The 15,611-nt window shown below is 37.2% G+C and overlaps 1 protein-coding gene across 2 annotated transcripts in view; it reads right to left on the bottom strand.

Moving 5' to 3' along the window:
• Positions 1–15,611, bottom strand: part of ANO3 (anoctamin 3) — a 195,587-nt gene that overhangs the window by 89,554 nt on the left and 90,422 nt on the right. For both annotated transcript variants that reach the window (XM_083885374.1, XM_083885375.1), the window contains exons 2-3: positions 7,798–8,016; positions 6,156–6,227 (exon numbers count right to left, since the gene is read on the bottom strand). In XM_083885374.1, coding sequence (XP_083741500.1) covers positions 6,156–6,227; positions 7,798–8,016 — 291 coding nt within the window. The remainder of the gene's footprint in view (positions 1–6,155; positions 6,228–7,797; positions 8,017–15,611) is intronic.

Below are 15,611 nucleotides of genomic sequence, written 5' to 3'. Positions count from 1 at the left end.
GAAAAAAAAGGCTGAATTGCAAATAAGGAGAAGTATATTAAATCAGAGAAAAGGGTTCTAAGCTTCTAATTCTACATGTAGAATCCAAATCTTATCTCAATAAAGTCAGTGAGAATTTCAGTGTTCAATTCAGTATGTCAAAAACTTCACTAATTAAAGTATGAACTTAAAGCAGATACACCCATATAATGGTGAAAACCTGAGATCCACAGTCACATATAAAGTGATTTGAAAAAGATTCAAGCATTAATTAAGCAGATAACAGATCTCTTCATCCCAGCAGTTTGTGCTAGTTTTGCATTGATTAACACTTAGTGAGGAGGAAAGAAGTCACGGAAGTGATTTTCTAAGAGAAGTTGCTAACAGCTTCCCCCGTGCCTGACAAAACCAATGAATTGCTAGTTTTGAATACTGACACCTTGTTAAACCACTAGAAAGCTGAACAGGCCTCTGTGAATACACGTTAAAAATCGATCAAACCGCGGGAAAGCCCTTTTTTTTCTTCCAGACTGAGAACAGGTAACAGGCCCTACTGAGGGGCCGGGGCCCTTCTGAGGAAGCCCGCTGGGCCGGGGCTGGGCCCAGCGGCTGCCGGGCAGGGGGCGGGGAGGAGAAAGCCCGGTCCCGGCAGGATCAGGGCCCACTGGTTGTTAGCATCCTGCCGCCGGGCCGGTTTCCCCACAGCACAGCCTCTGATCAGTCTCCCACTGTAAACAGCTCCGGCCGCCGTTACTGAGTCCTCTTGCCGGAGGGGCCGCCCCAGCGCTGCAGGAGATCATGCAGTTGTAACCAGGGGTGGCTCCGCAGCCATGCGGAGAGTGGCCCGGCAGCTGAAATGAAATACAGCCAGAGCCCCTGAGATCCGAGCACAGCCCCAGTGCAGCCCGAATCTAGCACCGTGACTGCTTTGACCATCGTGACCTCCACGGGCCCCAGGCGAGATATTAAGTCTTTCATTGCGCAGATGAAACTCGCAAAACATTAATTCCTGTCTAAGTAAGAGAAAAGGACAGAGTGAGGCCTAGATGGGAGGAGAATGAGAAGATGCCTCAGTCTTCGGCCAAAATTCTTTCATAAGGCCATGGTGATGGATGGTGATATTTCAAGAATATCCCTTTAATTTGCAGAAATAGTATGTGGGGAGATGAAGTGTTCAAAATTGTAGACACGAACAAAGACATTTGTGCTGAATTAAGTAAATGTTGAAGTAGCTGTGATCTCACAAAAAGCTTTAACAGAGAGAGAGACGAGATGAAGAAAAAGACCTGCCCTCAGGGGGAGAAAAAGATCTCTGTATCCAGAGATGAAGATGATCTCAAAAATAGATAAAAAGAACCTTTGCTTTTGAGTAGCTCATCCTTAAAATAATAGCCCATGAGTTTGACATGGCCCATGAATGTAGCTGTGGGAAGGCTGCATGAAATGGGAGGGACTTCACAAATAGATCCCTGGGTGACTGCTACTTGTGAGAATTGAAGCCACAAGAAAACTGTTTTCTTCTAGAGAAGTCTCCATGACATAGCAGAAGAAACTCCTCTCCCTAAGGAACTGATAAAAGACTATTTTAGAAGTGGTCAAATGATGGAAGTCCCAGGTTTTATCTCTGTATGTTGTCAGTAGGAAAGAAAAAAACATTGTGGGGGAAGGAGAAATGTTCTAAAGGTTTTATTCTGATTCTTATTATTGTTTTTATTTTTCTTGTAGTTTTGTTAATAAAGCTTTCTTAATATCCTTTAAAGTTTAAGCCTGCTTTGCTCTTCTTCTAATCCTATCTCACAGCAGAAAAAGAGTAAATTCTAGTGGGGGCTCAACCCACCACATTATTTAATGCATTGGCCAGGAAACAAAAAATTGGTGAACCAAAACCACTACACGGTGGTTTGTTTTGCTTTGTTTTGCTATCTTGTTATATATAGACAGGATGAATAACTTCAGTCTTCATACATCACAAAACCTATCAACATTTCCTGACATATAATTTGGCAACAATAAATACATGACAATAATATTTATCCTATCAGGTTACTTACATGTTTAAGATATTGAAGACAGACAATTAAATTTCTGGAAATCCTTTACACAAAAATGCAGAAGTATTTTGTTTTGAAATAGATAGCTAACTCCACATTTTGAATCTTTCTTTTTGGGTCTTCTTATCTGCTTGGCTATCTTCCTTACTATCACACTTTTCTGATAGGCCAAGAGTGCATTTCAATTTTATGCCAGGGGATAAAAAGCACTTGTCCTGATTCCTCTGTAACATGCAATCCAGTGATATATTTTATATATATACAATAGCGTATGGTAGCAAATGTTTTCCAACTGAAGTGTGGCATAGTTATGGAAAGGAAAATTAATATAAATATTCCTAAATAGTTTCTGTTTCACAACCTTTGGTATGATGATTCTTTACTCAATCCTTTGAGCCTTTACACATTTAAGGATAGGCTTTGCAAAGCTTTAATAAGAAAGAGATTATTGGTCAGGTAAATAATCCCTGTTTGTCCTAATTTAAATCCTAGGGAAAAAAGCAAGTTACTTGGAGAAGAACATCACTAGACACCTAGATAAATTACACTGCGATGGATTTAGGTCTTATTTTATTTTGCTGTGTACCTGGAATACTATATTATACAAATAACATAGAAAGGTTTTCATCTATCTGTGTATGTATATTTAGACATGAAAAACTATCATAGCAGACAAACACAGACTTTTCTTAATGTACAATTTCTTATGAACTTTCAGACAGTGGTAACTGTTACACAGAATATTTCTCAGTTTTTAAACAGGGAGCCAGTCATATATTATTGCTTTTTAGAGAAATTAAGATGGTGTACAGAACTGGTAGAGGCAGATTAACTATCTAAAGCACATCGATATTTTGAACTGCAATACTAAGTCCAAAGACTAATTCTTATTATGTTTCAATGAGGACTGAATAGATTACATGGCTTCCTCATCCATACTTCCAGCTCTCCAGGTATGAATCAGTTCTAATATGGGAGCTGGACAACTCTGGGTATAGGACAAACAGTTCTAATGCAGCTTTTCAGCCACCTCCCTACAATCAGAAGAGACATCACAGCCCTTATCTGTGCAGGCACTGACCACAAACATGCAAAAAAATTATTCTAGAAGGCATAATGGAAACATCACATTTCTGTTGAAACAGAAACTGAACCTCGTTTTCTTAAATAATATCTTCTGTGAACTTTCAGTCCCTCTTTTTATGTAAACATTATATGTATTGCATATAATACATATACAGGTTATACACACACATATATATATATATTCCATTTTAATTTATCATAACATACAAAATTGATTTAAAAACACTTCTATAACTGAGCACTAAAAAAAATTCTCATCATGCAGTTATTATGAGTCTTTGTTGGATTGTTAGTTTTGGTTCAGCTCTTTTTTTGTCACCTCACTGTATTGCAGCAATGGCACATAAATATGGAACTTTTTATACATAAACTTTGTAGTAATTGGATTCAGGATACCTTCAGAAAACAAGGTATCTGTCACAGCAAAATTGTTAATTAGCTAAGAAAGATTTCATGTCTTTCTAAGAAAGATGCGTTACTATGCACAAATCCTCATAACTAATCTAAGTTAGGGAAAAATACAGAATTGTAAAAAGAATAAATTAGTTAGTGATGTCTTACTTGCTATAGAGTATTACCTTTGTTCTTATTTCAACCCAGTAATGCCTACCTTCTATGCCTCCTACCAGAAGTAGGAGGGCAGTAAGTCAGGCAGGAAGAGGGGTATTCCAGTCTGTTGAAACCTCAAAGTTCACGTTATATGTTACAGAAGCTCAATGCTTATCACTTTCGTTGAATGTATCAATTCCTCAAATTACAAACATTACTTAACACCTAAAACTGACAGAGGAAAAATAACACAAATCCATAATGTCCTTGATCCCCTTTATCTGTGTAATTAACAATGGTGTAATACATATTTTTACTTCATAAATCCATTAACATCATTAACTAAAGTTGTCCAGCAGATTTATGGCCTCATCTATAGCCAACTGAAATAAAAAAGAACCTTTCCACTGATGGCTTTTATTTGATGCTTGTTAATCTCCTTCACACAAGATAATTTTATCAACAAACAATTCAGGAAGTGGAGAAAGTAATTTGGTCTGCGTTTCTACAACAGTGCCTAATTAAAAATTGCCCACATTCACTTAATTCAGCTTTCTTTCACATTCTCAGGAGAGCAATTTGAAAATGTTCACTAAGATGATGATAGCCATTAATCAGCCTACTTTTCAAACTCCATGAAACTGCCAGACTACCTACAAAAGCATTGTTTTAACCTATCTGGTGATCAAAGTTGAAGCTGCAATATTCCTTTTTCAGGTTTATTTTTTACTTCCCTCCCCCACCTACATCTAGATTCAGGATAAAATTGAAAATTTTAGACTTTGAGACAAATTCTTAACCAAACACTGAAACACAATACTAAAGCACCAACAAACTGTATTTTGAAGGTACACAGGCCATTTTGTTACATGCACTTTTTAACTATCCCTTATTTCTCTTCACAAATCTAACAGATCATGCTGATATAAAAATAAGGCAATTCTTACTACTGACCTCTGGGATTTATTTTTAAATACTGTTTTCTTTCTTGCTTGTAACTGAATAACCTACTCAGTTACATTTCTATAAATACAGAATAACTTCAAAGATTTCACTTATCTAATTTGGGATAGACTCAACATCAGCAAATTCAAGAATCAAGTTAGTAAAGGGCAACTTTTTAAATATTTTTTTCTTCCTTGAGCACAGCTGTAGTCAGAAGAGAAGAATCATCTATATCAAATTTTAATACAATTTTGAACTGAAAAGAATCAATCTGTCTTTTGCTCAGTTGCTGAGCCTTCCATGTGTCTTTTCAGGTTAAAACTAAGTAATGTGAACAAAAACAGCATCATTTACTGTGAGAAAGAATGAAAGAATTACTGCTGACATATATAAAAACACAACAATATCACCATATGTATGTGTAAGCCATTCAGTGAAAAATAGAGTAGGATATATTAAAAAAAAAAAAAAAAAAAAAAAAAAAAGAAATTATAACAGTAAAATCTAGTATCCACGCTTGGCAACCAAACACACTAGGAAAGTGCAGCACCTTTAACTGAAACCTTACCAAGACATGATTTTCTTATATAATCGTCATGCCAAATTTTTGGTCTGTGCCATGTTTTTGGAATATTTGGTTTTGAAGAAGTATTAATTTCACTATTTCCAGTAGTTATCTATTCAGGAAACCTTGAGAAGCCTCTTATCTATCATATGTTTTAGGCATCAAGAAAAGTCAATGCAAAATCATGTGAGAGGTGAGCAGATCCAGCTTTCTGAAAGCATATATCTTTTATTCAGCATGAATCCATGACTTCTAGTTTGATGCTTCATCAACTGTGAGCAAAAATATCTTTCATAGTAGTTGAGCAAGGTGCAGCAATATCCTTGTGTCTATATGGGTAAAATAGATGGCCAGGGAATTTCAAAACTGCTTCATCTTGGAACTTCTAAATTACTACCCATGTGTGTATTTACAGGTTCAATTTGCAGTTACAAGGATGGGATTATTCTAACAATAACTTCTTTCCTACTTACTCTCACTTAATTACAATATCAAAATGATAGTATAGCAGTACAAATATTTTCTGCATTACTTCTTTTTTTCTACTTTCCAAATTGTAATTATTTTAAAATGCAAATGTCTAAAGCAAATATACAAAATATCTAAAACCTAAAACAACAGTAGAACTGCAGCCAGGATAATAGTGAATGACATGACTATACAGGAAAAATAAGTGAATAATAACAACTTCAAAGGAATTTCAAGTACGTTCAAAATTATTGTTTTATGAAGGACTGGTTTTGGAAAAGGATACACTGAATATACAACACTTCTCTGTCTTAAGTCCCTACTTTTAGTCTAAAAGGTGAGAGACAGTATCAGGAAATCTATGACAGCACACATTTCTTTAGTCACACTTAGTCTCCTCTTTCAAAAAAAATGGAAGTTCAGGGTAAGTACGGCCTTTTCACACTTAAATACTGTGAGTGTAATCAAAGAATCATTAATTTGTCATTATTTCATTTCAGACAACAACTTACCTAAAAATGGATCACCATATTCTGTATTAGACAGCTTAAGCAAGTTGTTTTCCAAAGTCTCCATCACTTTAGCTGGAATAAATGCAATATCTGTATCAGCATTCACATGTATTTTGTAAGTTAAAAAAATCTTTACTGTAAAACACTTTTTAAAGCTGTCAGTAATTCAAATAAAAAATTCTGGACTAAAATTTTGAAGAGCACTTTCTTTCAATAGAAAAAAGAGCAAGATAAATTTCATGAAGACTTTCAGTCTATTCTTGAGAGAAGTTTAACTCAATAAAATACCTAACTAGAACAATAATTAGTGCCTAGTGTCTATTAACATTAAGGAAAGACTTACCAAAATCTACTACCAGATGAGTTAATTTATTCTACAAAAGTTCACACACATCTGGCAATAGAGGATGGCAATAGTTGGCAACAGGTAACACACAGTGATTGGGATTCCAAATAGACTAGTTTCTCTGATAAGGCATGTGTATCTGTTAAATTAAAAATCCTAAAATAAAAGTAGTTCCCTATTCCACACAAGCTAGAATTTTTAGGGATTTTCTCTGTTTTCATGCTTTCCATACCACTTTTCCCTGCTTTTATTGTTTCTCAGGTTGGTTTTCTCACCCGAGATTCAGGTTGTAAAGTCCTTGCCCTCTAAAAGCCCCGAGTTGCATTGGTACGAAGAAGCGGAGTCTTCAAGTCCTTGTTTTCTGGTTTCTCGAGTTGTTTATTATTTGATATCTCACAGTTTTTCTCCGCTCCCAGCCGAGGTCCGGACAGCAGCTGAGATATGAGGTGACTGCCCACCGATGGGATGTCATCTTACATTTATACAGATAATTCCGTGTACGTTATTTACTATTTTGTACCAATGCCTAGTGTTTACACTAAGAGGGTCACTTCTGCTTTGACCCAATCCACTCTAACTACCTTATATCATCACCACCCCAGAAGATGGAGGATGAGGAAGAAGGAGAGGGACACGAGGTACCACCCAAATTCCACCATCTTGTCCCCCATTTACCTCTATTCTAAGAATCCTAAAACTACTAAATTTTGCATATTCTACTGTGCTAAACTACTATTTTCACTTCCTGGTGATTTACAATTCCTCTCCTTGTGCTGGAAGTTTCTCCCATGGGCTAAGATCAAACTCAGTGTCTTCCTGGGCCCTGTGCCAAGGTCTCCAACTCCCCTGGACCGGCTCCACATCCCCCTGTCCAGGGCTCAAATTCCCTTTCCCGGGTCCCAGGTCATCCAAAGGGATGTCCTGGACTCCAACAACTGTTCATGAATGAATGCATCTCCTTCTACATGTTCATATATAAATACTCTTTTGCCAAAACCCTAATATTTATTCTTTCTTTCTCTAGGACAGACAGCAGAAACCTTCATACTTTTCACCAGGATAAATGAGCAAGAATTTTTTGTCTTATTACCAGTGAGAAGGAAATAATGTCATCATTGAAAAAAATAAAAATTAGTTTACAATTCACTTCAAACACTATATTCCACTCAAGAAGCTGTTAACATGGAATGCGTAGATGTTTTGTGCAAAAACATTTCTTCAACAAACCATAGATATCTAAATAAATCAAAGTTTATCAGTGCTGGGATGGACTCCTGATAGAGAAGAACCTCCTACCTCGTTCTGACACTACATCCACTGCAGCTGCCGATGTGCCTGCACTTAAAGGCTGGGGCTGGAGCTGGAGCTGTGGCTGCACACAATTTGGCTGCAGAAATGATGAATGCTTGCTCAGGCTCTGAGGATGTGTTTGGCTCTGGGCGAGGCATGGCATAGATCTTCTAGAAGGTTTTAATGGGTGCTCTTTCACTGTTTCACTCTTGCTTGTATTCATGCCTGAAATAACCAAAAGAAAAATAACATAATAAGCTCTACCATATTAGGCCACGACAACGAAAAATGGCTAATTATGAAGCCACTTAATAAGCAACTTCTCAACTAAACAAAAATGTCATGCTATAAGGTTTGAAGTTATTAAAAAAATCCTAACGAACTAAAATACAGATGCTAATAGTATTCCATTCTGTAAAATATTTACATTTTCCTTTCAATGCTACAAAATTTTCCCCTTCACCATTATGGGAATAAATTAATGTTCTTAATCCTTTCACCTATTGGATAACCTTTGTTAAAAAATGTAGAACAACAAACAAATGTGGCAAAAAAGACTCCAAACATTCCAGGGTCACTTAGAACCAGGTAGATGTGACAATGATTTTACTCTTAAGAGTTGTTTCTGAGAGACACAGAAATTAAGTTGCTTTCCTAAGTTTACATGGAAGAAAAACTCATTATTATACACCTCCTGATTCAATACAGAGCATTGACACACACAATCCTTGTAAAAATAAATTCAACATTGAGCAAAATCAATGTCCACTAGTGTAGTCAGTCTCTTTCACCATACTATTTCTCTCCTTGACAGAACAATTTACTTTACAGCATGTTTTTATAAATCTGTTTCCTGGTGATATATTTTACCTCTTGGCTGTGCAAGAAATAATTAAGTAATCTGAACATTTCTCCTTCTTGGAAAGCCAGGAACTTCCAAGGAACTATCCCCATCAAAATCTGTGCCACTTGAAGAAGGACATCAGACCCAGCAAGTCTCTTTCTTATGTAAACTCAATGCAAGTGTTAAAGTTTCCTGTCTGACCACCCAAGAGCCACTGTGGCAGTCAGGCGGTCAAGGCCTGGCCTGTGGTGATGAGTTTTTGCACACCCCCGCCCCCCCCCCCCCCCCCCCCCCCCCCCCCAGTGTCTTGTTTATTTTGGTTTTTACCTCAGGTTTCCCCTCCCCTGTCCCTTTGTCCCCTCTCTTGACCCAGCCCTGTGTTAACCTGGGGCCAAGCACCTACCTGCCCCACCTCCTCTGCCCTCCGGTTTAAATGTTAAGCACGCGGGACCCCTCGTGCTCTCTCTTGGAACATCACCTTTGAGGCAGCCTTCTCTGACTCCTGCTTTGAACCTCGACACTATCGTTATACTGGAGCTGTAGAAAGCAGCTTTGCTCTGCACTGCTACTCAGACGGCAAGCAGTCCAAGAGCAGCCACTCTTGGTACTGTGTCAGGGTGAGATGAGAGTTAGCTGGAATTTTCTTGTCCTTCAGTGTCAAAGGCCCATTCCCAGTGGGCTCCAGTGAGCTGATGGGTGCCCCTCGCCTGCACATCCCACACTCACACTGTCAGAACATGGTTTACCTACCAGCTCAACACCAGGTTTCCCACAGCAGAGTCTCAGAGGTCTGGCTCCTTAAAATAATTTAACTGCATTGTAACAAACAACAGACTGAGCTGGGTGTCTCTTAGGAGGAGAAAAGGAAACCCTGAGGTTTTATACCCTCACTATCAGAGCATTCAAAAGTCTGGGGCCAGGGCCATCGGTTTCTTCCTTGTTTGTGAGAGTCCCCCCAGTGTCATCTGCCCCGAGTCACAAGTCCCCCAGACCCTTTGTTATGGAAAGGGTCATCAGTTCACCACCTCTAGTCTTGGGATCCTGACAGCCTGAGCTCAATCTCAGGTGTCCTGCAGTTGCACACCCAGATGCCTGCACTAAATATGGTCCTCAACATCAGAGTCTACAAAAAGATCCTTTGATTAGCAGGATAGCCCCCATATTTAACTATAATAGCTAAGTTTGAAAGGGCCTTTCCTTAAAAAACTTCCATCGAGTTCACAGAACATACTTTTGTTCTATGTGTTTCTCATATCAAGAAACGCAAAACTTCATTAGACTGAGGAGAATTCTTTCCAGTTCTGCAGCACAACACAAGTGCTCTTGGTCAGACAAATTAAGTATTTAGTACTACCTAAAAGTAGATACTTAGTACCAGATAAGATTCTGTTGCCCCAGAAGGTGCCATAGGTCTTTAAATAAGTATTTGCAGAAATAACTCTGCTTCTTAATAAAAGGATGCTATATGCCAGCAGAGAATGCAGTGGGCACTGGGTTGGCACCCTTGACGATGCCTTGCTCAGAGCAGAGCAACACCACATGCATCTGTTGTGCTACTTTGAAGATTTCCATGGAGTCTCCTTTATAGTTCTTCTTAAGTAGACATGTTTATTAGACAAAAATCTACAGTAGTTATACACAGCAATGAGTAATATAGAATAACATATAAAGACATATACTTTGTAATTGCTTTGGATGGCTCTAATGATCGATTTCTTAAACAGGGATAGGCTGCCAGTAACTATGGACCCCACTGCACAATTCCGACTGTTGCCAAAGAGAAATGTTTCTTTCATCTATATTGGAGTCAGTACATGTAGCAAGATGAATTACTGTTAACCAAAGAAATTTAATACAATGCAAATAACACATACTGGCATTTAGTTTTAACCCAAATTTAAGTGATACATATAAAAAATAGAATATAATTCTTTTATTAAGGTAATGCCTCAATTCAAAATAAAATTATTCCCTTTTGCTCTCTTTTACTCTATATTGTTCTGTGTCATTTTGAACAGATTCCTTAATACCATGCTGCTTCTGCTTGGAGAAAGTGAGTCACAGCAAAGTAATCTCATAGAAGATCTGCTGTTATGCTAGTTGGTATGAGCCACCTTAAAATTTCGAAAAGTTAATTCATACTCTGCTACCATGTCAGAGTCCAGTTCTGTGATATACTAGTTCTGATGGCACTTGCTGTTCCATGCAAATGCTTACCCAGCACGAATAACATCTGGCTGACAATCAATTGGGTCACTAAATTGATTTACTGAAATTATTTTCATTCCTTCCTCTCTTTTTCATAAAACCACTTTCTAGACTATATCTTTCCAACTAGAATTTTGTTACACGGTCCCTACTTGTTCAGGGATCTTTTAATCTGCAGTACTAGACATGTATACAACTAGCAGAAAAAAACCCTGTAGACTTGTTTTTCTATTACAATTCCATTTATTTGTTCTTTCCCTACAAAATATTCCTCTGACAGCTAGCATGAGCATAGAAATTATTATAGCATGAGTGTAAAAATTTCTCATGTTGGTGAAAAAGGTGATTAATGTTTATGGTTTAATTAGATCACGCCTTTTTTATTTTAGCTCTTCTTTCCAAGGAGAATGTCTTCTTTCCAAGGAGATTCCTGTTACAGAGGCAAATCTCTACATGGCTCAAAGCCAGAACATAAAGTTGTATTATGTCACATAGCTGATATATGTCAGATAGGCCAGGCAGGAAAGATTGAGCTAGAATATGATAAGCTTTTCTGGTTTTTGAAATTAGTATGCACAGTTTAATGCATGCTCAATATTATGCCAATCTAAAAGACTCCAACCTCTCAGAGGCCCTCAGGTTTTGTCCATTAGAAACATAAAGGAAAAATTTTGCTATGCCTCATTCTGTGAAATACAAGCTCAGATGTTAATTTTGGTAGTATTAAGGAAAAAAATTGTCTTTCCTTTGCTCCTAATTTTAGATGAGAAAGTTTGAGGAAAGCTAGTCCATACTGATTGTTAACTCAACACTGGTAGCAACTCTGGATCAGTCCTAACCTCATAAAGAACAGCCCAGTAACTATTCCCCATTTAATCCAGCATAAATCTTAGCATAAAAAAAGAGTAGTTTCTATGTAAGTCAAATTGATAATATCAGCTTTAGAGATATGCTATATAATAATATTCACAATCTGTATCAACAACATGCAAGTCTTACTAAACTACTCATTGTGACACCCCACTCCTAAAGGGAAGGGAACTCACGAATGCACAGATGCTCATGGCTGAAAGGGAACAGCAAAACTCAGAGGGACTTCAAAATCTTACAAAGTTCTATTAGTGAATTACACACTTGGCACTGAAATCATTACGTTAGTCCCTTATCTCCCAGTATAAACTTGTAGCAGTGGACTTTGAATAAGAAGTAGGATGAAAGAAAAGAGAGAAAGTTTAAAGAGAGGGAGAAGGAAAAAGAAAGAAAGGAGAATTGAAAGATTACCAATCCTGCCTCCAGTGCTGATTCAACTGATGGGGTGTCCAGGGTCCTAGGAGCACTGCACAGGGTCCCATTTGATAGCTAAGTTTTCCCCCCGCCCTGGAACTAAATTTCTCACTTTCTGTGCAAAGTAGTTATCAAGTGAAGTTTGTTCTTCCAGACTTTTTTGGAAAGGGCTTGGAGGGCTTCAAGGATCTTTGGTGATCTTAATCCTTCCCTACTGCATCGACTTTTGGTGAACAGACCACACCCATATCCAAACCTCATTCTTGTTCCTTACTCTGTTGGACTTATCTCTGGGACATTTGTCCCAGAGATAGACTACCTCTGTATGGCCCCCATCAGCAGCTACATCCTGTTCTTTTCACAGCTTGTTCTTAGCAACAATCCTTGATTGGCTCCACTTTCATCTGACTATTGGTATTTAAGCCATTATACATTAGCCCCTTTTCTTCTGGGCTTCTACATTCATGTGATCACAAGTCTGATTGAAAAAAAATACCTTCCTAATTGTAAAAAACTTGCATAAAGCCTTTGCCTTTACATACTGTACATCATTAATTAAAATTAAATGCTATTCATAAAACACATTAACCAGACTGAGAACCTGATAAATCTCAAATGGTTCTATCAATGGCAACATTACAATTTAAGTTTTCATTCACATAAATTATGAAGAAAAGCTTGCAGCATTTTTAATTACATTTAAATGTGAAAGCATTTTTACAGTGTCAGTTGTGAAACCGCAGTTTTGAAGATCACATAGTTTTCGATACTCAGTGGATGTAACAGGTACTGTTAAAGAATAAGCTTACTCTGAGTTGCAGCTGCATTCTACAAACAAAAATTCAATGTAGGATAATGTCTTGGGTTATGTTACAAAAAAATGTTCATTCTATTTTTTCCTCTGTTGAAACCAGTTAGGGAGATGTTTTCTTTATTTCTTGCATGACCCATTCCTCATAACTCCAGGGGGGAGGGGGCAGATGCCTTCTGATAATAGGCCGGCTGTTAAAACCAGGTGGAACATTGTTCCTTATCTCTTCCACGAAAATCCACCCTCCATGGGGATATTTTCTGTTAATGCGCCATTAAGGCTCACCACATGACTGAAAATATTACATCATCCCATTGTGAGATGCTCCACCCAGTGGGGGGAGCCAATCATTCCTACTAGATAAAAACTGAGGCCCAAGACCAGGCCTGGTTGTCCACTGCATTCTCAGAGGAAGACTGGACCCATCTTGACATCACTGGACCCTTTTCTACAGGACCATCTCTACTCCAAGAGAACCACATCTGCCACTCCAGGAGGACTTACTTCGGACTGCTTCCAACACCCTGACCAACAAGGTGTCAGGTCATATTTCTGATTCTGTCTGGGTTTCTAGGATTTTTGTTTGTTTGCTTGGGTTTTTGTATTCTACATTTGTATTCTTAATATTCCTAGTAAAGAACTGTTATTCCTATTCCCAAATCTTTGCCTGAAAGCCCTAAATTGCAAAATTATGGTAGTTTAGAGAGAGGGGGTTTACATTTTCCATTCCAAGGAAGATTCCAGTTTTCCCTGGAAGATACCTGTCTTTTCAAACCAAGACAGATAGTCAAATTCTGAAAAATCATAACCAAGAGATACCTAATAAGGAATAATAACAACTTATTTCAGTAACAGCAGAAGTTTTCTTATCTATTTCCCCACATATAAAGGGTATTCGTTTTTGTGTATTAGACCTACATTTGAGTAAGTCATCTATACTTCTCTGTTTTATATAAAATGTAGAATCAAACTGGATAAACACTATCTTCCTTTTATATTCCTACAGAGAAAAAAAAATACCATAGCAGTACTGTTATTATACTAGCACTCTTAAAAAGTCTTATTATGATTGGAAAAAATGAATCAATCATTTTCTTGAGAAGAAAAAGAAAACAAGAGACACATTATAAATGTGGCTGAAAAAAACTTACATGGCTGAACCTTTTTTCTTTTCAACACTAACAGCGTGTCATGAAAGTTTTGGAATCCAAAATTTTAAGTGCATTTTTTGAGATCATCTTAACTGCCTTTTACTTTATGTTGGAAAAGGCATTTAAGATGATCAAATGCAACCACAGATCATTAGGTTCAATATTACTCCTAAGGAAAGTTTTAAATGCAGCGATTTGGATGAGTGTAACTTCAAGGCTGACCAGTAGTTACAAACCAAATGATAGTAAGTCATCATGATAGTATTTTTCAATGTCATCCCTCTACACAAATAAAACTGATGATAGCATTGTGCCTCACCTTTATAAATCAATCATGCCTTTGAAGATTGCTTGTATTAAATGCCATAATTTCACTTCAACCTTTTGCAGTTTTAAGTATAGTAAAAAGATGACCATATACAATTAATTGTAAATGCTAGAAACACCTTTCAGTCCAGAAGCAGAGCTGAGGAAAGACAAAGGAACTGATGAAATTATCTGAAAGTTCTCAAGGAAAACACATATGACAGGACCTTTAGAAATATATTATTAGTTCAGTTGATGATTTAAAACACTGCAACCTGGTGTAATAGTTTTCAGATATGGTGAATTTTTCCCCATAGATCTTGTAAACAGGACCAACATTTTGTGTAAGCTTCAGTTTCTAATCTTTATTTGACAATACCTTATCCATTACATTAGAAGAAAGCTATTACTTTAATAGTCCATAGATCTTTATACGAGATCACCTCATTTTTAAATTTATTTTTCTGATAAGCTATTTAGAAAGAACTTCAGTATAGCGCTATAAGGGAGGCTTAATGGAACAGTATCTTATTTCAGTTTTTTTTCTTTGAGTTGACAAGACAGCAGCACTCAACTTTCCAATAGCACTGTAACAGCCACAAAGACAAAAGCTTTGAAGTCCATTAGCTGTTTTGGCTACAGGCCTTTCATGGACAATAATTTTTACTTATAAACAGTTGCCCCATGCAAAAGCAAAAACTCCCAAGACACTGTTTCCCAAGAAAATACTCCAACTTCTGTTCTGAAATGCTTATTGTTGGCCAAAACTCCATTTAGTGAGATATTCAGTACTTATGACCTCTGGACATTACTTCCAGGTCACTACTAAAAATACCAGCTATGGTTGAAAGTGATTCCTAGAGAATGCTACTAGAAAAGAAAACTCAGGAATAACTGTTTTCCTGGGTTTAAGTTTCTGAGTTTTATATTTGTGTTTGGGTTCACATTTGATATCCCCATTAATTTAGAACTCTGTTTCATACTCTCTAGAGACATCATCTTCACCTAGGCATTTCAACTGCACCAGGGAGACAAACCAATAGTGCAACAAAATCTAAGAATTAAAGAATGCAGAAGACATTTCTCCCATTTAAGTTATGTTTACAAACAGGATTCTCTTGTTCTGCAACTTGGATTGCAAATCTTTTTCCAACAGTCATGGTCTTATTTTTTTCATAACTACAAAAAATAAGGAGTAAACAACAAACAAACAAGA

The sequence above is a fragment of the Zosterops lateralis genome, assembly GCF_965231275.1.
Source record: "Zosterops lateralis genome assembly, contig: SUPER_6_unloc_1, whole genome shotgun sequence".
Lineage (NCBI taxonomy): Eukaryota > Metazoa > Chordata > Aves > Passeriformes > Zosteropidae > Zosterops > Zosterops lateralis.
This window is presented reverse-complemented; position numbering and strand designations above follow the sequence as displayed.